Source organism: Electrophorus electricus, chromosome 2, assembly GCF_013358815.1.
Source record: "Electrophorus electricus isolate fEleEle1 chromosome 2, fEleEle1.pri, whole genome shotgun sequence".
Taxonomy (NCBI): domain Eukaryota; kingdom Metazoa; phylum Chordata; class Actinopteri; order Gymnotiformes; family Gymnotidae; genus Electrophorus; species Electrophorus electricus.
In genome coordinates this window covers 24,778,029-24,801,006 of record NC_049536.1, presented here as the reverse complement: position 1 = coordinate 24,801,006, position 22,978 = coordinate 24,778,029, and the positions used below count along the sequence as shown (strand labels likewise).

The 22,978-nt window shown below is 41.4% G+C and overlaps 2 protein-coding genes across 2 annotated transcripts; both read right to left on the bottom strand.

Moving 5' to 3' along the window:
* Window positions 1-3,500: 3,500 nt before the first annotated feature.
* Window positions 3,501-12,279, bottom strand: LOC113577223 (lactase-phlorizin hydrolase). The gene is made up of 17 exons (XM_027009744.2): window positions 11,652-12,279; window positions 11,402-11,472; window positions 11,230-11,310; window positions 10,976-11,069; window positions 10,468-10,546; window positions 9,651-10,341; window positions 8,912-9,557; window positions 7,069-8,625; window positions 6,688-6,956; window positions 6,314-6,604; window positions 5,561-5,759; window positions 5,105-5,307; window positions 4,898-5,004; window positions 4,674-4,805; window positions 4,369-4,592; window positions 3,920-4,156; window positions 3,501-3,730 (listed from the first exon to the last, which is right to left on the bottom strand). The coding sequence occupies exons 1-17, from the start codon at window positions 12,277-12,279 to the stop codon at window positions 3,501-3,503; spliced, it is 5,739 nt and encodes a 1,912-aa protein (XP_026865545.2).
* A 3,164-nt stretch (window positions 12,280-15,443) lies between these two features.
* On the bottom strand, window positions 15,444-22,523 carry cx43.4 (connexin 43.4). The gene is made up of 3 exons (XM_027009740.2): window positions 22,373-22,523; window positions 17,822-18,998; window positions 15,444-17,654 (listed from the first exon to the last, which is right to left on the bottom strand). Exons 2-3 carry the CDS (start codon window positions 18,966-18,968, stop codon window positions 17,641-17,643), a joined length of 1,161 nt encoding a protein of 386 aa, XP_026865541.2. The 5' UTR covers window positions 18,969-18,998; window positions 22,373-22,523; the 3' UTR covers window positions 15,444-17,640.
* Window positions 22,524-22,978: the final 455 nt, after the last annotated feature.

Below are 22,978 nucleotides of genomic sequence, written 5' to 3'. Positions count from 1 at the left end.
TCATTACAGCTTCCAAATCTCCTCCTGGAGACACAGAGAAGGGCTGGCTGTTTTGCGGAGGGCCCTCCACACACGGCCGTACACTGGCTGGTGTTTGGGCCAGGACGCTCTCCAGCTGGCAGCATTTGTTACTGTATCATGTTCAGATTGCTGAAGTGAAAATATTCCCCCTCCAGTTTGGAGTTCCATTTTCCATGGTCCGCCCCAGACCATTCGTTTACAATAATGTTTTTGTGCTCTTGCATTTCAAGTGGGAAAACATCGGGCCCCTTCCTGGGAATGGGGAGTGTGACAGATATCCAGCGAAGAGAACAAACATGCCCCAAGAAGAGCATCTCCAGCTCCGAGTCTCCTCCTGTGTGTGTCAAAGGTACCAAAGATATGAGTGCTCCTAATGGACATGAGAGGTAAATGCTACCAAGAGAGTTAACCGAGAGGAGTAACTCTAAATGTTTACCTTAGAACTCCTTCCAAATAGGGAATTGTTTTAGTTTGGTATATCACCACATCAGCCTCCACAGACAGCAGGTACCCCAGAGGGGGTCGTTTTTCTGGAGCTGGGATCTGTATGACGTCAAAGCTGCCCAGGCAACACTACTGCTGCCTAGCCCTGTGCTATTAATGCTCTGCATGGTTTGACCAAGTCTCCTGAAGCATGGCATGGGCTTGCAGGCTCTCTGGAGCAGCCTGCTGGGCTGTCCAGAGCGGCTTGCTGCCGATGCTCACTGAGATCTGATTTCGATTGTCTAAGATTAGCCTGCGTACTCACAGGAAGAAAGCTTGCCTCTGCTAGGAGAGCAGTAACAAACAGCCTGCATTGCTAGGTGGGACCAAGAATCCTAGAGAATATTTATTATTGTGCTCTTCGATCCTCAGATATAAGGATTTATGTGCTATGATTGTATGACTGTACATGGTATGAAGCCCTTCCATCCTGGCCCTTAGAGAATCACAGTGACATTTGTGATAAGCTATTTTTTAAGCACTAGTTAACTTAATCGATTCTGAAAGTAGATAAGATCGGACCTTTTTGTCCACAAAGCTTCATACATGATCTCAAGAACTCTATTGCAGTGCATACACATGCAAACATATACCAGATTAAAATGAGCAGTGGTGTAGTGGTAATGCATTTAGTTCACTTTTTTAATAATATACTGGAGTATAATATAATATTCTATCCTGTGTTGTGTTGCACTGAAGAAACTGAAATAAGCAAATAAATACATAAAGACAAAAAAAATTAAAAGAAAATGTACATTTCTAAATGTAGTGCTGTTTTAATGTGCCTGTGCTATTGATCGGAGAGAGTTTAGAGAAACTATAAATTAGAACATATAGTCAATGCCAGAACCTTAGCTTAAATGTATGAAATCACTCCTGGTCATGACCCAGCTGCACAGTGAAGAGCGCATCACAGCCCAGCTTAAGGTCAACCAGTCACAGTTAACAGGTAACATTACAAAGCCGCTAAAGGGATTCCCAAAGCCTATGGCCATACCAGTCTGATCCATCATGAGCAGCTATGAAAACTTGGGAATGCAGGACAAGACAAGACAAGACAAAGTCCCTGTCTCATTTTGGTAATTAGGAACTACCTGTAGATAATTCATGTAAGCATCCTCTTTAAAAAACTGCTTTGGTGGAAACTGTGGTCCTAAATAATACTGTGGTCTATGGTCCCATTGATAAGGTGACATGGGTAATTGGGGGTGTGACCCCTAAGATGGAGGAGTGGCTCCAACAGGTCCTAGAAATGACATCATCAGTCTCAGTCCAGATTCTTCGTTCTTGGGAGCATAACTTCACTCAATGGAAGTATAAGACTTTTTATTTAGATAGAAATTGAATATGTGTACCTACATATAGACACCAGTTCAATATTATAATATTCTGAAAGCAACTTTATATGCAGACCTGCTTGCAGGCTTAAATTTAGACATGACATGCTTATGCTGCCACCTAGTGGCCAGTGAAAATTACCATTTGATTTCTAACATTCCTGCTTGAGGAAAGGTGACTGTGGCGTTGTGATAATGGAAATGTCGAACATTCTTAAATTAAAACCCACATTCACATTCACACCCTTCAGATTTCCCTCAGAACACAAAAACAAAATTCAACACCATTCAACAAACACAAGGACAAAAACAAACTTCAACACCATTCAACAAACACAAGGACAAAAACAAACTTCAACACCCTTCTCTGTGTTGGTGTCAATGTGCTGGAATGAATGTCCTCTTGCTATTCCTAAATACAAGCGTCAAGACCCACCCCTTAATACTGTAAAAACAAGCACTTATAAAAGTCAATCTGGACAAGAACAACTTCTAAATGTCATAAAAGTAATGGTGTGGATGGACATGAAGCATCTACACCATTACATATATGACATTAGGAAGTTGTCCTGCTGCAGTGTGAAGTGTCGTTGGCTGAATTCTGAGACACTGGGCCGGGACTGCGAGTCAAAGCTGATCCTTCTGCTGCTGTTAACCGTTACGTCATCAAAAGTTAGCTCACTCCACACAACAGTTAGCTCTCTCTACTCAACAGTTAGCTCACTCCACTCAACAGTTAGCTCACTCCACACAACAGTTAGCTCACTCCACACAACAGTTAGCTCTCTCTACTCAACAGTTAGCTCACTCCACTCAACAGTTAGTTCACTCCACTCAACAGTTAGCTCACTCCACACAACAGTTTCTTTTATTCTCTTTCCTTCAGTCTAGGATTTTTCCATACTCTGGTCGTATGGTTATTTCTATGTATTATGTATCTGTGAAAACTGTTATCTGGTCCAGAGCAATAAATAATAGATGTCACTGACAGCATGAAAAAACATTTTTGTTCAGAACATTCATAACAAATATGGCATTTATTTAAGAAAGACACAATACCTCTTTGATAAAATTAATGTTTGTTAGGATTTTATTTTACAAAATGAGCCAACAAATGATCAGCAGAACCTTTGTAGTGATCAAACTCTGTTCAGACAGTCTATGTTCAGTCTGCGACAATAAATTAATGCATTTAGGAGCATTTGCTTATAGGGGTGTGATTTTATTTCTCAACTGTCTATATCCAGCTACCATTTGCCACTAAGGATCTCAGCATGAAAATACAATTGTTTCTGATATTTTGATCAGTTCACATAGAGACAGTAATTATTACTCAGTTCAAGTCAAGATTCATTTCTTTGCACTAGTTCTATGTTGTGTGTCATGTAGTAAGCCCAAATATTGTGGTGTAAATACAGACTATTTCACAAAACTAATTTAGTAAAGTTACACCTCTTTATTTAAAAATGGTTGTAGTCATAATAATAATAAACACAATTTGTTACTGGTTTATCTAAAAGGAACACTAAAACAAATTGCCAAAACATGCTTATGATGATGAAATTTTAAAGTACAAGATATTGTCATCAGTCAAGTAGATATATCATTTTTATACAAATTTACCATGTACACCACACACTGAAAGACAACATACTTTCATCATAATTTGTTCTCGAGCGTTAGATGTTCTACCTTGGGCCAGTTTGATTTATTTTTTGCTCTAATGAATTTATAGGTCAGGAAGGCAGCTGTGATTGTGCCTGCGACTGTGAATCCCAAGAGGACATAGAGGGCCACCTCTGCATCTGGAGCAGACACCTCCAAACCCAGAAAATCCACCACCATGCGCACATCTGGAGAACTCGGAGTGGTCAGAGGCATATTTGTTCCTGTCATAAAAGAGCACTGCTGAAATACCTCAAATACCCCAGAGAAAGACCATTTCACATTCTTTGTCTGATATTACATGATACACCTGTTAATGCTCAACAGTGTAACATCACAAAAGGTTGCATAGGTTGGCCAGGGTAATAATGTTAATGTGATATCTTCTCTATTAAAATGACACTTGTAATTACCTTCAGGTTCAAGGATTTGACAGTCATGGGGTGTGTGACTGGGCTCTGGGAAGCCATTGCAGTTGACAATGGTAGCATAGTGTGTGGCAGACTGCTTGGGTATACGTGGGAGAGAAGGATCTGAGCGGTTTATGTAGAAGAGACCAAATTTCTCAGCAAAACCTGTGGCCCACTCCAAATTATCCATCAAAGTCCAGGCTGTGTAGCCTCGTATGTCCACTCCATCGAGCAAATATGCTAAAAGATAAAATTGGAATTTTCAGTGTTATTAAAAATGCAGTTGCACATCATGGTGCAAGCAATAAAAAAATAAAAAAATAAAATAAAAAAAAAAACTGGTGTGAAAACCCTGACTGATTAGAGTGCTTCAAATGCTCAAAAATGGTTTTACCCATGACTAACATTTTTCACAAGCTTTATTCACAGTCATGAAGTAATGTTGGTTATACCTTTCAGAGCCTGATTGATGTAGTTTTCATAGTAGTGAATTCTGTGGATGTCATTCAGATTCATATTTCCTCTTTCAGAGATGCCATTCTCAGTAATATAAATAATAGGGTTCCCATACTCTTCCTTGATAAAGTTCAAGATTGTTCTGAACCAAGGTGGTGTCACTTTCAACCAGGCAGATCCAGAATCCAGCCATGAACGGTCATGAATAGTTCCCACACCCCTTCAGAAGTGCAAGTACACATAAGTGAAAGGTTTTCCTGGGTATGTGGCAATTATTGGAAGCATGTGATTAAACAGCTACCTGTCGGCGTCATAGTGTTGGAGGTTTTTGTAGTCCATGTTGAAAGCTAAGACAGTGGTATAATGGTTGAACCCAAAATAATCATAGGTTCCCTTTATCCTTTTCACCTCCTCAGGGGTGAATTCTGGAAGTCTATAAAGACATGTTAGTTTAGCATGACATTTGAGCCTCAACTACCTAGACGTAAGAAATTCTTTGTTTCCCAGCAGTGAAAGGTGTGTTACCGTGATTTGGGTAGACCAGCAGCAAAACTCCTTTCTCGAATTCTGTTCTTCATGACCTTATTGTAATCTCCATTAAAAACAGGGTGAGCAAACCAGCCAATCTGGAACTATATTTCAACGGTGAATAGTGATTCAGACGTCACATTTTATTTTTAATACATATTCATAGATTTAAGCCATAGGAACTGATGAAGTGCTAATTCTCACCTCCACAACACGCCTGGCTGCATCAATGTCCTCTTGTTTGTAAGGGTTTCTAGGCAAAGCCCAGTCAGAGTTTATGGTGATGCCGACAATTCCACCTTGTTTGGCACGATACCTGTCATTGTACAGGTGCCACGCCTCGGCATGGGCCTTAATGAGGTTGTGGGCTACAATATAGGGTGCCGTACCTGGCCGGAAACTTATACCTGAACAGAAATTAAACACCTCTGATGATTCCATCACGCAAATGAATGTGAGTTAATTATTTTCAGGTGATACGATATTTAATATTTTCAGAGAGTTTAATTTATGGTAACATAGTCACATAATCTTGACAAATGTAAAACCTTCAAGTCAAGAACATTCAAGTTAAGAACATTCAAGGAAAAAGATTTATTTGAAAGCCTTTGCCCACTTTTATATTTAGTCCATAATAAAGCTCTTTGATGATTACTGTACCTGGTGCAGCTGTGCCATAGCCATGTCCAATATTTGCAACATTATAAGGCTCATTAATAGTGATCCAAAACTTCACTTTTTCTCCTAGGTTACTAAAGACAACATCAGCATAGTCTCTGAACCTTTTAACAATTGTATCATTCTCCCAACCTCCAACATCTTGCAATGCTTGAGGAAGGTCCCAGTGATAGAGTGTTACCTGATAATGTGGAACAGAGGCAAAAACATGGACAAAAAACACCATCTTTTGTCCTGGAAAAGTACATCTTCACTTTTACAACTTAAAAATGACAGATCTAGGTAGTAGATCAAGGTAACACACTTTACATCATTGATATTTAATCTTACTATTTGGAAGGTTCTACACTACTCATAGAGAACATAAAAATGTTAAAATCTCTGCTGAGATTCTAATACCTACTATGCCTCAAAGCAATAACATGTTAACAATAGTTAACAAGCATTTTGGTCCTAATTAACGTTTAACTCTAATTAACTCTATAAGAAATAATCTTATTGCTTTAATTACATAACGTGTGTAATTAAACAATTTATTGTATTCCTTGTGTATAATTTTCAGGGCAGTGACCAACACACTGTTGTTGTTAGAAAACTATAAGCAAATGAGTCCTCATGCTGATGTAAAGTTAAACCAAAGAGCAAAGAGAGGTATGTTTTATTCATGTATTTATATATTCAATACTGTATATATTCAAAAATTTATTTGGTTTAACTTGAGGTGATTTTGTTCACCTGAGGCTTGATGTTGACTGCCAAAAGTGCATCTATCAGGTGGTGATAATAGTTCAGTCCTGCCTCATTGATTTTTCTTGTAGTTCCGTCAGGCAGAATTCTTGGCCATGATATGGAGAAACGGTAGTGGTTGACCTTGAGTCTTCTGAGCATGTCAACATCCTCGTTGATTTTGTGGTAGCTATCACAAGCAACATCTCCATTGTCGTCATTCCCCACCTTAAGAGGTGTGTGTGCAAATTTGTCCCAAATGCTCAAACCTTTTCCATCTGCTCTCCAGCCTCCCTCAATCTAAGATTTGACCAAACAGAAAAATTAAGAAGTTTCCCAAGCAAGACAAAAAATATACATACAATAATGAAAATTTTGTTGACCTGATAAGATGCTGTAGCTACGCTCCATGCAAATCCTTCACAGAAATTGCCATACAGTGGCTTCTCTTCCTCTGGTAGTGGAAAACCATTGTCTCTGATGATATCATAGTAATAGTGAGCACTGCGTTTTGGAGTCCTTGGGCGATCTGGGTGTTTGAAGTCCACATGGTGAAGTCCAAAGCCAACACTGTAGCCATTAAGCCACTCAAAAGCATCCATGAGAGACCAAGCAGTGTAGCCCTTAAGTTGCACTCCATCCAGATTGTGTGCTAATGAAAGAGAGCACAATGTTTTAAACATGAAATACAATGTTTTTAAATCCCTATCATTGCCATTTCAAGCTTTACATTAAAAAAAAAATCTTTAACAACATTACCACACCTTTCAGAGCCTCGTCAATATAAGTCTTCAGGAAGAATATTCTGTATGTGTCATCGTCAGTTGTGGCAGTATTTGTAGAAACTCCATTCTCTGTTATGTAAATTTCAGGGTTCCCATACTCCTCCTTTATCCAGTTAAGAAGTCTCCTCAGTCCCCAAGCTGCTGTCCTCAGTTCCTTCACTGCCGTTTCTTGAGAGTCTTCCACATCTTTTATAGCAATATCTTGATCAAACTCATAGGACTTAGGAGATAGCCTGGAAGTCACATGATGCACCCTTCTAGTGGTGTAAGCATTAATGCAGAAGACATCAGCAGTGCCTTGGATATAGGCTTTCTCCCCCTCAGTAAAAGATGGCAACCTGGATTCAGATAAGCCTTGGAGCTCACTCTTGTTACCCACCTGCCACTTCATGGCATCGGGATAGTCTCCATTTTTAAAGATGGGGTGGGCAAACCATCCAAGCTGGAACTGCAGTGCTCGGTCAGCAGCATCCACCTCTCGTGGGATATTTACATCTAGAGGTTCAACCCAGTCTGCATTCAGACTAATGGACACCAGCCCATGCTGTGTTTTTCTGTATTTATCATCATATGTATGGTACGCGCTAGCATGAGCCTTTAAGAGGTTATGTGCTACCCTATAAGGAGCATCTGCAGGCTTCTTTATATTGGGGGGAAAAGCTCCAAGTCCATAGCCTACCCATGCGATTGTGTGTGGTTGGTTGAAGGTCATCCAAAACTTTACTCTGTCTCCAAAGGTTTCATAGCAGAAGTCACAGTAGTCATTAAATATGTCAATCATAGTTATGTTGTCCCAGCCATTGATGTCTTGAAGAGCTTGAGGGAGATCCCAGTGGTGGAGTGTCACCATTGGTGTGATATTGTATCTGATGAGACGATCTATGAGTCTGTTGTAATAATCAACCCCCTTCTTGTTTAGAGAAGCTCTATAACCATTGGGAAATATTCTAGGCCAGGATAAAGAGAACCTATATGTCTTTACTTTCAGGGCCCTCAACATGTAGAGATCTTCTTCAATTTTATTATAGCTATCGCAAGCCACATCACCATTGTCATTGTTTTGGATCATACCTGGCTTGTGTGTGAAAGTGTCCCATGTACTAGATCCCTTCCCATCAGCATTCCAGCCACCTTCAATTTGATATGCTGAGGTTGAAACGCCCCATTGGAATCCGACTGGGAATGTTCCATAGTGATAAAGTTTCTTCTGAAATTTGGACTGAGGTGAGAACTTCTCCCAAACAACTTTTGATTTTGAGGGAACTTCAGATGGTGGCAGATGGGCAAGTCTTGAACTCTCTTTTTCTTTGCCAAATATGTACCTAAAGGGACTTGCTCTTGTCTCCTCAAAGCCATTTCTTTCAATGACTTGGGAGACATAGTAGGCAGAAGCTTTTGGGGTTCTGGGTCTATTGGAATTTTCAAAGTTTACGAAATGCAGTCCAAACCTTTGACTGTAGCCTTGAAGACCCTCAAACCCATCTATGAGGGATTGTACTGTGAACCTCTGAACAGCAACACTGTCCAATTTGATGGCTGTTTTAACACATTTCAAAATTAGTTCAGATTGTTTAAAATGACAAAATATATTTGAACATGCAGTTTCAGTTAACTTTTCCAGAATTAATTATTTTTGGCAAAACAAAATAATAGTTTCATATATACTAAAACCTATGACCTTTAGCAAATTAAGCACTAAACATTTTTACTAAACATTTCGTTATAAAGACAGTGCTTAATACAGTTATAGCAAATCCTTGATTTTTTATTAATATGCAATGTTTAAAATTTCCCACATAATAACTTAATAATTACTAATTACCTTTCATTGCCTCATTGATATAAGCCTTAAGGAAGTCTATACGCTGAGTGTCATTAAGAACATCACTGCTGTACTCTGTTGGCACCCCATTACCAGTGATGTAAATGGGTACGGTGGTCACCGATAAGTACTCTGCAGCAATGTAGTTCACTAATCGGCGAAGTCCCCATGGCACAGATTGTATTTGGCTTGATGCTGTGGTGGGCCAACTTGGGTCAATATGAGCCTGAAAGTCCCCAACACCTTCGGGACCAGGTGTGCAACTGCCCCGACTGTAGTTGACAAGGCGCGTGGTGTGGTGATTTAGCCCGAAGAAATCAGCTGTGCCTCTGATCCTCTGTCTCTCGGCTTGTGTAAAAACTGGGAGCCTAGCCACCTCTTTGCCACATTCAATATTCTTCTGATCAATGTGTCGTTTCAGCAGTGCTGGATAGTCTCCATCCACAAATATAGGGTAAGCAAACCCTCCCAGTGTGAAGCTCAGGTAGCGTTCTGCTGCCTCTATGTCCTGGTTACTGGCTGAGTTCTTTGGTTCTGCCCAGTCTGAGTTGAGAGCAATGCCTACTTTCCCTCCCTGTTGCTTCCTATATTTCTCATTGTAGACATGCCAGGCCTCTGCATGAGCTTTTATCATGTTATGTGTCACCTGAGATGGGAAAAAAAGCTAATTACATATGCCCCAAGTCTACAATGCTTAGAATGGCACTTTGAGGTTGTTAGGACAATTTAACAAACTTACTTGGTAAGAAGACACAATGGGATCCTTGATACCTGGCGGATATTCTCCCGTACCATACCCAGAGTTGCTAACCACCCAGGGACTGCTGAAAGTGTTCCATGTCTTCACTCTGTCTCCAAATCTAGAGAAGCAGAAGTCTGCAAAGTCTTTGAAAGCCCCAACAATGGAGTCATTGGTCCATCCTCCATAATCCTGTAGGGCTTGTGGCAGGTCCCAGTGATGCAGTGTGACTGTAGGCTCTATACCTGATTGTAGGAGTGTGTCAATCAACTTGTCATAATACAGTGCCCCCTTTTTTAAAAGGCTTTCTTTCTGACCAGTGGGGAAAATGCGAGCCCAAGAAATTGAGAATTGATAATTGGGCACACGCATGCCCCTAAGCAGGTACACATCATAATCCACTTTGTTGTAGCTGTCACATGCCAGATCAGCAGTCTGGTTATCAAATACATGACCCTCATGACCAAAGCGGTCCCAGACAGTCTCTCCTTTCCTATGTTCAGACCAGCCACCCTCCACTTTGAATGACTCAGTAGAGACAGCCCATTGAAACCCATCTGGGAATGAACCATTCAGGAAAAGATCTCTTTCAGATGGGCTCTGAGTTCTGAATTTCTCCCAGACCTTCTGGTAAGAGAGTGCAGATGTACTTTTCTCCTTAACACCAGACAGTGGGTTGTCAATCTGCAAGCTGTGTGGTTTAATAAGAAAACTTGCATGAAAAATACAAAGTGTAGAATATTGTTGCTTCAAAAAGATTTGATATTAGCATGAAATGCAATGCTAAAAATAAAATACCAATTTCTTTCTTTTTTACCTTATGTCTCCTTGATCAAACTTCAATAATAGGTCAGTTACATCACAGCCAATAACATAAATCTCTGTGCTTTGTAAGGCTGAAAAATTATAATAAAACAAAGTTTAAACATTTCTCTCTCTCTCTCTCTCTCTCTCTCTCTCTCTCTCACGCACACACACGCACACAAACAAACACAAACACAGATGCTACAAATGCTTAGAAGTGTTACAGTGTTATGGGTTGGTACCCATAGGACATACTTATAAATACATTTTATATCTTCATATACATTGTACATTCTCACCCCATGGACATTTTATTATTTTAATCATATAAAATAAAAAGTCTTGAGACCTTTGGAATATGAAAGAGAAAAAAAAACTGGATGACCCCTTGCCCCATTTATGATCCATATCTTTTGGTGATTTATTTAATTGATGCACTATCATGTAACTGCAAATAGTTTTGATTGTTGAATACATAAAACACTAAACCATATCATTATGGACTACTTGGGGACAATTACCTTCAAGGACACTGATGAGAGGCTGAAAATTGCTTTCAGCACAATTCTCAGTGTTTATCTGATATATGAGAAAGTACTGTTGATCAATCATCCTCTGGAAAAAAAGGAATGTATTTTTTTACTAAATAAACTATTTACAGTCTCTGTTTACTTTGATATGCTTGAGCATACTAAATGTAATATGCTTAAAGTAAAAAAGAACAGGTAGCATTAAAATAAAAATGAGATTTTTAAAGTGGACACATTTGCATTACCTGCATTTCTGTTAGCTCTTCTCTGAGATTTGTCATGGTGCAGATATAGTCCATGTGAACTGACAAGAAATCCATATATTTCTGAATAACAAATAAGAAGGCAATTCTGAATAACATGTTTAAACCATAAATATTTGCTATAAGCAGTCATATGATATTCCTAAACATTTACCATGTTTATTAGCCCTGTTTGGTAAAGATTGGTAATATCAGTTGCTCTCATTCCAAGGGAAATGTGGCCATCTAAAAAATCAGACACACCACATCTGTTAGGCTTGCACTGCATTACATTTTCCTTCTATTAAACCTAAAACAGAGTTATTATCTGAATCTCAGAAAAGCAACAGTTAATCTCATAATTCAAAATTACGTGGGTAATCTTTAGGTACAAAATGTTGCGTCCAACCACTTTTCCATCTTACCCCTAAACATGTGTCGGTGGAGTTGATAAACATTTGTATGGACCTGGAGAGCACTTTGATACTGTGACAAATCTCCGAGCTCATGAAAGTGGCTAAAGGTGATATATGAGTCGACCAAATCTCCAAACGTAGTGAAAACAAAAGATGCATAGTTCTCAAACATCTGCCTCACGTCAGGGTTCTCCCAGCCCCCATATCTGCTTTCAAGGGCCTCTGGCAGCGTGGAACGGTGAAGTTCAAGCAGCGGCTGGATGCCTGCCCTAGCCAGCTGCTGCAGGAGGTTCTTGTAGCAGGTCACTGTCTCCTTATTGGGATGAATGGGATCACCTATGGGAAGGACGTCTAACCAGGACAAAGGAACTTTGAAATGGGTCACCCCTCTTCTCCAAAGGTCCTGGAAGTAGTCTCTGGACTGTGATGGGAGAGGACCTCTGCAGAGGAAGGCATCATCTGAATCTGGAGGTACCTCAGGAGGCAAAATTAGTCTGGCAGAAGGGTTTGTTTTCAAATCCTTCACAAAATGGTTGGTTAAAGGACCTGCTAAGAGCATGAATGTCTGTTCTCCATGAATACAGCTCCAGTGGAAACTCAATAGGCAAAGAAAGAGAATTCTCGCCAAGTCCTTCATCTTCACCATAGAAATGTTTCACAAGAACGTCTGCTCAAAGCCATTTATACATACATTAGCCAGTAATGGATAGAGATTACCAATGTCAGAATCATACAAGTCAGCTAAATTTGACATGAAAAGATATTTATTGCAGCCAGTCTGATAACAGCAGATAGACTCTGAACTTAGCTACGTGAAAATCGGCCATAGTGACTGATAAAACATTGATAACATTTTACCCGAATTTTATATGTACGAAATATAATCATAATACATTTTTGGTTTTTGTCATATAGAAAGCTTATCCACTAATCAAGATTAAAACTGTTCATCTCACCTCATTTATTTAATCAAAAATATTGTTTAGTCTTCAGAGAACAAATTTCCCTGCATTTTACAAGAGACTGAAAAAGCAGTGATGTAATACGTACTGTATATATTATCAAATTACTACGTAATGAGATTTAATCATTTCCATAAAGGTACACAGAGTTGTGGTAGTTAAAGTAGAAAGTATCAGAATGCATTTACACTTTCTAATACATTTCTTAGTAGTTGGTCTATAAAATTGCCTATAAAAGTTGTTTGCCAATTTTATTTTCCACTTCAAAAGTGTGCTTACTTTTTTGCCTTGGCTGTTCGTGTCAGATTTGATTAATATAACAGTAACAGCTTAATGCCTTCAAGTGGTAAAGGTAAGCAGTAAAACAAACAAACAAACAAACAAACAAACAAAAAAAACCCAAAACATTCACAGCAAACAAAATCAATTAACCACATACAGTAACAGTGAAGCAGGACCTTCTCTGTTTTACCAGCTAAAGGGCAAGTCTACTAAAGATCAACTTGAATTGAACTCAAGGTAACTAAAGTTTAGTAGTTAATTTGTCTACAGTTATCACAAGGCAGGAGGAGTGTGTGTGTGTGTGTGTATGTCTTGGATATATGTATAAATTAGTACACTGCAGTTCTCACCTGGAATCTTCTTTGGATATATATCCAGGTGTGTAACTGTAGTGTACAATTTAGAAACTTTGTGTATACACACACACACACACACATAAAAAAAAACTTTTTAAAAGAAATTAGGACTATTTTTATCCTATAAGCATTAAGACCGTGTGTATACCACGTTTTATAAGTGACTCTGACAGCTTTTATAGCCTGAGTCTTGCACAGCTTCTATAGGACATCTGAATATGGGGATTATCTTCCATTCTTCCTTGCAGGTCCACTCAATCTCTGTCAGCTTCGATGAACTGTGTTCTTCAGGCCTCTCCAAAGTTTTCCAAGTCAGTGGTGTGACTGGTTCACTCACAGACAAGCAGAATGTTGTCCCAGTGTCACTCCATGGTTGTTCTGGCTGTGTACTTCAAGCAGGCAGGGTGCTGAAGGATGACGTTTTGAGTATTCCAGAGCATCCTTCTCCAGGACGTGTGTCTTTGATTTCATTCTTCATCCCCTACATCCTGGCCACCCTTCCAGTGTCGGTCTTACTCTGAGTATGGTATTAGCCATGCTGAACTGTACCTGGTTTTCATCAGATATGACACTTTCCATCAAGAGTAAGCGTTTTTCCCCTAATCAGATCAGCATGTTGTTCCGCAGGCTGAGTCCTTGATATTCCATGTAGAAAACTCCAGACAGGCTATCATATTCCGTTTATTTGGGGAGAGACTTTTGTCTATCCACTCTACCATGAAGATACGAATGATGAAGCAGTAGAGATCCTGGAACACACCACACAGGTTATCTGAAGCTGTAAGAGTGTCCGCTGGGTTCTTGGTTATTTCCATGACAAAGGGCCTTCTTGCCTCGTTGCCAAGTTTGGCCACAGAACATTGGCGGCACATTTTTTCCATTTCATAATAATGGCATCCACGGTGCTTTCCTGAGTTGTTTTTTTTTGTCTTTCCCAAACCCCTACTTCAACACACCACTGTACTGGAGATAAGCAGCATGTCCTGGTTTATATGGCTTGGTTTTTTATTTAACATACATTGCAAACTGTGGGTCCTTATATAGACAGCTACATGCCTTTCTAAATAATGTCCAATCAGTTCAATATGAGAAATAACTGCACTCAGTTGCACAAATGACTGCACTCAGGCCTGCACAGTTTGGAAAGTCAGTCTTATTGAAATGAAGCAACTTGTAAAATAATTTAGCAGAATTTCCTATTAATATTAAAATGAGAGGATAGATGAAGTTGTTCATGTCATCTGCTGTCACAATCAGTTGGGGCTGGGCAATGTCCACACGGAAACATCGCATTGGACGGTGACATGGTGTGTTTGCAGTAGTCTTACCAACATTGCATATGTGTTAATACTCTTTCTTCGACCCTTTTTCCATGACTATTACATTAATACTTTAATGTATCCCATGTCCAAATTTGTGTGACCACTAAAGCTTTCCTTTTGTTTATGTGGCAGTATTTCTTTTATTAAATGTATGCTCACTAAGAAAAATGGTTATCTACACTGACATGAAATTATTTCAGTACTGGAGATATATATTCTACATAAAGCATTAAATGCAAGTATTGTTTGTAAATACCTATAGGCAGTCACATGATTAAAAACTGACAACAAAAAATGGGAAATGGCCTATATATGGTTTTCCATTAGAAGGACTGCATGCTCATCAGTTCCATGGCTCAGGTTTATCTCTGGGTAAGTAATACATATTTTCTGTTAGCGCAGACACTGAACTGTAGCAGGCAGGGAGTACCCTGCTGCCGGAGGGGCGGATCACAACGCTGGCTCAACATCATGATGTCTGTCAGTTATCAATGATGGACAATCGCATTGTCTTTCAGACCCACTCCATAACCAGTACATCCGTGTAGACCAGACAGTAGCCTGTAGTACACTATAGTAGACTGCAGAGTGCTCTAAAAACAGGTACATCCAGTACCAAACCTTAATCTTTACAATTTTTGGAAAGTTGGCAGATACATGGCATAAAAGACTCAACAGCTTTGCTAACAAAAGGCATCAACGTCAAGTAACTCACAAGGGGTTTCAGGTGAAAATCACATCTGACTTCCTGACTACCATTTGAAATGAAACTGTTGGAAGTTACTTCCAAATTTCACACAGCACTAATGACAAGAAAAGGGACTTAGAAACCAAACTGAAAATACTCACACTTTTAAAAAAGTTACAAGAACCAAAGAGTAAAGTTCAAAGTTTATTCTGTATTTAGCTTGCCCAAAAATAAGATTTGTACAAAAATGTATAAAAAAAACTTACAATACACAGCATAAAAACGAACAAAAAAAATAGAGATGACTGCAGGTATTTGCTTAGAACTAAATGCCAAAACATTGGAGCTAAAGGCAATATTTTGCAGCAAAGACCATCATTACTTTGGATGGGGTTTCTAGACACAGACTAGTCTTAAACTCACTAGTGAAGTTATATGGCCACTAGTGAGCCCCAAACACACAAGGGTTTAGACTTGGTCTGTGTCTAAAGCAGCAGCTCGTGGGGGCACATTTAGCAACCCATTAGTGTATATTGGAAACAGCCTTAAAGCAGTTTTAGGGACAGGACCAGTGGTCAGATCATTCTCTCCTCACATGATTGTTTTTTTTTTTTTTTGACCAAGCTGATGTGTTAGGTGAACCATGTCTTTAAGTGTTTTGATTTTTCCTATTGCTTCACTGTTTAGTGGTTAGCTGTACTGACCTAGGCTCCCAACAAAAGCATGTTATGATTAGGGTTACAGCTGGAAGTTGTACCCATTTCCCCACATTATGATCTGAGCCTCACTGTGCTTAAGAATTCAGACTGGCAGACTTGCATACTGGTGCATTTGGAAAAGCTTGGCTATGCTTGCATAGAGAAGCAACATTAATGATGGTTTCAAAAATGAATGTCAGCAAAAAAGAGTAGTAAACAAAATATCCATTAAAAAAATCATTTCTCTTCAGAGAAAGCCTTTGTCCTCTTCAAAACAACACTTTCAACAAAATCTCCATATACACTCTACATCTCACACAAGATGGAAAGAAAAAGCTTCCTTGTAGATCAACAATTAAAATTCACAAGTATTCAAGCATTTCCCAGGTTTTCATCGTTTTGATCATTCAGACAAAAGGCACCAAAAGGTGGCTTTGATCTTCCAGTGCAGCAGAGCTGAGTCATGGCAAGCATGCCGCCCCCTGCTGGCTCAGCACGGTGCTGCCATTGTGAAATTTCAACTCCATCTGCTCGAGTTTCCAGTTCATCCAGAGAAATCTCCCCAGGAACAGAGATGCATTTGCCAATCTAGGAACCGAAGTCATGTCAACACCCACGGCACTGTGTTGCTTGCCTCGTGGTGCAGTCGCTGAGAGAACACAGGGTACACAAACACTGCTGTAAAGGGAAGAGAATTCTCATCCCAAAATTTACAACTGTAGAACTCAATGCCTGTTTTTTGTGCAACATTGCAGGTCAACATCGAGTATGGAATGGACCTTCAAAAACAGTAGAACTTGGGCCCCTTAGGTGCTTATACACAACTACTGCAAAACAGGGGTGGTCTTCGATCAAATGTTGTAGCCTAGTGCTGTTTTAAGATGGTTTTGATCTAAAGTAAACATAGATTTTACCAGGGTGTCTGATTCCTAATCTGTCCCCAATACATGGCTAATTAGTTTCTCCTTTCTTTATGACGACAGAACAGTTTGAGACAAACTTAACCAAAAACCTCCTTTAGAATATGACAGATATTTGGTCGATGCTACTGGAAGAATGCACCATACCCACCCAAACTCTGCAAAACCAAGTAACGGTGTCCTATTTTCTACCGGAGGCCTGTCACTAGTTGACACTAGCCCACAGATACACATAAATACTAATTATGCTTCACTACTAACAAAACCTACTTCTCCTAAATACGTACCGAGAATATCCAAAAAGTCCAATGCAGTTTTTCACTGGCTCATTAGTTTCTTTTTGGAATGACAGAAATATGTAAACTCCAGTTAAAAATTTAAGGCATTTCTGAGATGCAATCCTTGGCACTTCTTATGAAGTGGGTTAAGTATGTGGAAGAAACTCTGCTATCTTTTCTGATCTCACACACAGATGAAAAAATATTTCAGTCGCCCATAAAAACTAAAAGCTCCACCTACTCTTGGGTACTTTGGAATGTCAGGCAGACTGGACTCAAGTATGATTGGCTGCTGAAATGTTCAGACACAGACACGCAATCTTGACATAATACTGCACAGCATGTTCTTAAAGTCCACCAGTGTCCACACACACACACACAGTGTCATGTTGCGCTACAAAATGGAATCCTACATAAAAAAAGACAAACAGTACATGTCCATTTTCCCAGGACATTCCTTTGGCAAGAAAGGAGGCAGATAAGTTTCGGGAATCAGGCTCGAATTCCTATGGAAAGAGAGAGAGAAGAACATGTACAACGAAATTATGTGTTAAATAAATACATTTCTGTGAAAAGAATAAAACAGAATGTGGACAGAGACAGTGGGTGGGTGTGTGTCATTATTAGAATCTCAAGCACACATAACCAAAGCAACATTTCCCCTGGTGCTTACCTTTCTCACAAGCAGCTGCCTGCTTCTCCTGCTTCTCGAAGTTGAGCCTGTTCTGCTCGACAGCCGTTCCGTTGGACTCTGGGCTGCTGCTCCGGCATGGGCTGCCCTCCTCGCTCTGGTAGGCCAGGTCCAGGTGCTGTTGTGCCAGCTTCAGGTGCCTGCGCAGACGCTCCAGCTCGCGAGAGGAGGTCTCGTCTCCGAACGACTCGCGCCCCGAGTCGCCCAGGTTGTAGTCGGGCTTCATGCCCACGGCCAGCTTGCCGCCGTCCTTCTTCAGGGCCGTATGGTAACCAGGCGGCGCCGTGGGGACCTGCCTGCACATCAGGGGCTGCGGGGAGGTCATGGCCATATGGTGACGCCGGGCGCGGCTGCGGAAGGCGTCGCGCACGCCGCTGACGCCCAGGTGCAGGATCTCCAGCACGGTTAGGAGCAGACACAGCGCGCTCACCGCGTACATGATCAGCAGGAAGATGGTCTTCTCCGTGGGCCGCGACACGAAGCAGTCCACGGTGTGGGGGCATGGGCTGCGCGTGCACACGTATGACGGTGCCACCTCCAGGCCGTACAGCACATACTGGCCGAAGAGGAAGGCCACCTCGAAGGCCACGCGCGACACCAGCTGCAGCACATACACCCGCAAGAGGCCGTCACGCTTGATGCGCCGGCGCCCGTCGTGCTTCTTCGTGGGCTTCTCCTGCTCCTTCTCCTTCTCGGGCTCGATCTCCTCCGTGATCATGGGGTCCTCCTCGCCGTTGTCCTCTGCCTCCTCGTAGTCGCGGTTGGCGCCACGGTTCACCATGGGCATGCGCTTGCCCCCGCGCGGCTGGTACTCCTCATCCTGCATGCGGGCGATCTTGTGCATGGCGAAGCCCAGGTACATGATGGTGGGTGTGGTGATCATGATGATCTGGAACACCCAGAAGCGGACGTGCGAGAGGGGCGCGAAGGCGTCGTAGCAGACGTTCTCACACCCAGGCTGCTGCGTGTTGCACACAAACTTGCTCTGCTCGTCGTAGTAGATACTCTCGCCGCCCACAACTGTCAGCACGATGCGGAAAACGATGAGCAGCGTGAGCCAGATCTTCCCCACGAAAGTGGAGTGGTTGGAGATCTCCTCCAACAGCCGAGTAAGGAAGCTCCAGCTCATGGTGTCAGCACTGCAGCACGCCTCTCAGTACTGCCAAAAAACCCAGGAGAAATTCAGAAATTAAGGCCAGTACTAAAGCAGACATTCCTACATGATGTTTAGAAACATCAGCCCAGGCACACCCATTCTAACAGAATTGTGCTACAGTGCAACAATTTAGCTGCGAGATCTTCACACACCCCAAATATCGAGCTCCGTACTTCAGTATATACCAAACCACAGCACTGTCGACCTGTGACAGCACACCCCCCCTGCTCATTTTTACAAGAAAGGCTAGTGTGGTTATGTTACATGTCCTAGGTTTTCTACTAAATACTTATCCAGCTATCCTGCCTTAGGCAAGGTGGTGTACAAGAATAGCAATTAAACCAATTTGTATCACATAGCTGAAAATTTTGGCCTGGCAGTTGAGACGCACTGACCCAACTGCCATTAATGCTGTAGCAACTTCTGTATTCAGGCATGAATTTTTTTTCCCCCAAACTTATATTATAATGACATAACATTTGTCAAACAACATTAAGAATTAATGAATTGACATACATGTTTGTTCTGAACACAGGCTCTTAGAGCAACATGAAAGGAGAACTGATCTGATGCAATACGTTTGCGTTTGTAACATTTCAGGGCTGAGACAGGCAGAACATTGAAACCAGAAAAGGAAATAAATCAGTTTGGATATTGCCCACTAGATGGAGCCACTGCAATACTGTGAAAAACTAAGGCAACCATTGCCATGGTGACTATACTCCTTAACAAAGCACTCTCCTTGGTAACTGCATTAAACATGTTTTGACTATCTGCTAGGCACATACCTGAAGATCCCAGCTATCAACCAAATAACATATGGAAGAAAAAAAAAAGTAGCTTCATTTGGACAAAACCCTTATTTGTTTATTATGCATTTTTATATTTCATATAAACAAAATTTATTTGCAAATTTCTATATAAAGGCTCTCATTTCTCCCAGTTTAGCCTGCATGTTTAAATTATGCAGGCAAAGATACTTCAGATAAAACTGGTGGTAAGCTTCAGCAAATGGTAATGCCAAGGTGCAAAAACGGTCAACAAAGGCATTCGCCCTTCTAGTGCTGTTTGACCAAGTAGTCTAGCACTTACTCAGTTTTCAAAACAACCAACCAGGTTGAATGTGTGCTGACAGAGCTGAAGCAGGCTGCCGGGTCAGGGAGATGAATTCCACACCTGGGTAGGACCTTGGTGGTGCACAGCAGGCAAGTGTTTGAACTGCCACCCCCGCCCCGAGTGCAAACAGAGCCATTCTTGTGCTTTTCTTCAATTAATCCCCTTCATCAGGCGCCTGTTACCTGTGTCTCTGACCTGCGGATAACAACCCCTGCCAGCTGCTGGGACGATGCTGGCAGAGGAACGCCACCCCTCCCGTGGCGTGTAGCAGCATGTTGACATGAGCCTTAGATGGACCTGCCGTTGTAAGCCTAAATCGCTTCAAGTGTTTGAGTGCCGTGCTACAAATACAGACTTGAAGTCTGTTAAGTACACAGGAAAACACGGATGAGGGAGTGACTGTGGGTGTGTGCTTCAAATTGGTTTAAATAGATAAAAGCAAATTAAATAGCCACAGGCAACGTGATTTTACAGGTAAGAGCAGCTTGACAACATGTGCTGGAGCATATACAGGAGGCTGTGTGTACGCACAACCAGAGTCATGCTGTGCTCCTAAACTGCTCGCTTGCAAACACACCACCACAGACACACGCACTAAATCACTGCAATTTGTACTCTGTGCAAAGACACATCCGTTCGGAGTCAGCAACGCAATGAAGTAGCCGTGACATGTAAACACCCACAGCTGGTGCCCAGCCTGCCCCAAAGCTCCACACCACTCTGGGTCAGACCAGCCTCTTGACTCCTGACACTGCAGCAGCTCTACCTTGTTCGCAGGGCCATCTTACTACAAACTGTTGCAACATCCGAACCTTTCAACAGAACGAGGGGAAGAACCAACTTCCGATGGGTGCTGTCCAGATTATCCTGCCAAAGACGTCACAATGCTTAAGAAACAGGCCTCTAGTGTCTAAGAAACAAAGAGATCATTTTAATATAGACAAACCACACTAGTTAAACTCCGAATATGGTATAAAGGTCACCTGCAATCTTACTCATGTAAGATGGAGATTTGAGGGTAAACCCCAGAGAAGTACTATGAACAGTACAGGTTTGTGCCTAGATTTTGGGACAAACTTGGAATTGCAGCACCACTACTAAAAGCTTCAAACTCCTTAGACAATTCCCGCCAAAGAAGAGCAACCATTACCATCATCAAGCAGGAGTTATAACTTCACAGGAACAGAGTGGCTTTGTGGGACACATCTGGGAGAGTAGTTAAGGTTCCAGCCCAAATCTTTTTTGCCTCTGGGATGGAAGATTGGGTTGGAGTACTGAGCATACAAAGTCAGCAAAGGGACAAAAGCTGTACCCTCTGGAAATTGTTTTAAAAAAGGATGACTTGCAAATGATCCAAAAAAGGCCTGGTGTTTGAGAGTTAAAGCTAAATCCCAGTCTCCTACTTTTCTGAGAAATTATTTAGCTACTTTGACAAAACTCCTTCACCCATGTCATAAACTCTTAAAATCACCAAAGTAAAGCTGGGCAGACCAAACATGCCAAGCAGCAAGAAATGTAAATATTAAACGAGTCAGGTTTTTGCACTCCACGCTTGACCTCCAACAACTCTATCAATCGAACACACTTTCATCAAGAGCTTTTTTCTTGGTGTGTGGGTACAGCCACGAAACGCAAAATGCCGCTGTTGAATAGAGAGAAGAGTGCCAAAAAGTACCAAAAGTACCAAATCCGGCCATCGACTGATAAGACATTAAAGGTCTCCTTATGTGGCGGGCATCGCAGCGCGTGGCCTCTTCTCCCTGGCTGGCGCGGACCTTCTGTAGCGCGAGGCTCGTTAGACGTTACCTGGCGCTCGAGAACCGCGCCAACACATGAGAACCAGCCGCAAGTTACGACTTTAAAGATGAAACGTTTATTAAAGAAGATCAGCTGTTCACGACCACTCAGCCAGGGGTGGTCACGTTGGTAAGAACCAACGAATTCCATGAAACCAGAGGATGAGCAAGTTTACTATTGTTCTCCGCCTGAGATAACGAAGAACGACGAGACAACCTCACCTCAAAATGACCAGAGTAGCGAAGCTAGCTTGCTATGGAAACTATTGTATTTTTCACAATTTAAGTATTAATTAGTTAATAGTTAACGATTAAAGAATTACACCACCAGACCGACCATATGTGATTAGCTAGCTAACAAACGACATCCATAAAACCAATTAGCTAGCTAGCTTACCACTGGTGAAGCTAATCTAAGTTTGATATTCGATTGAAATACTTTTTATAAACAAAGGAACAACGTACCACAAGTAGATTTCCACACCTTTTCCTTTGGGGTTTGGGCTAGGATAGCTATAAATGATCACCACATTTTAGCCATGTTCAGACAAAAGCCTCACTCCTTAACTATAACCCGTTCGAGATCACTGCGCTTCCATGTGATCCTTTTCCCCGCTCTGACTCGATTCAGAATAGCTGCCGTCTGGACAAAGAGTATCCCGAAATTCCTTCTCCTCCTCCCCCTCCTGAACACCCCACCCCCTCAGGGGCCCCCACGGCCGAAACACCCCGCCCCTTCAGGGGCCCCCACGGCTGAAACCCGATAGTCTTCTCCTGTTCACATCACTCTTTCCTTGCAAATTGTTACATTAGTTTTCCTTCGTTTAGTAGTCGTTTTGTCAAAATCAGAAATGCTGCTATGAAGCAACGTCAACTCCAAGTACATTTTTGAAGAAAAGTTCATTTTATTGATAATTTTATTGATTCTAATTCTAATAGTGATTCAGGCACTGTTAAATGACAAGGATGACGCTAAATCAACCTTCATGGTCACCTAATGAGTTCAGTCTAAATGTGTAGTTTATTAATACATGCTCTGATGACCTGCTGAATGCATATGGCCATACACAA

Excerpts from the sequence above, each read along its gene's own strand:
- cx43.4 (XM_027009740.2), bottom strand. The coding sequence starts at position 18,968 with ATGAGCTGGAGCTTCCTTACTCGGCTGTTGGAGGAGATCTCCAACCAC.
- LOC113577223 (XM_027009744.2), bottom strand. The coding sequence starts at position 12,279 with ATGAAGGACTTGGCGAGAATTCTCTTTCTTTGCCTATTGAGTTTCCAC. Across the intron at positions 11,311-11,401 it reads AAACAGGGCTAATAAACATG|AAATATATGGATTTCTTGTC; the intron begins GTAAATGTTTAG and ends TTTGTTATTCAG. Across the intron at positions 4,593-4,673 it reads CAACACTATGACGCCGACAG|GGGTGTGGGAACTATTCATG; the intron begins GTAGCTGTTTAA and ends GCACTTCTGAAG.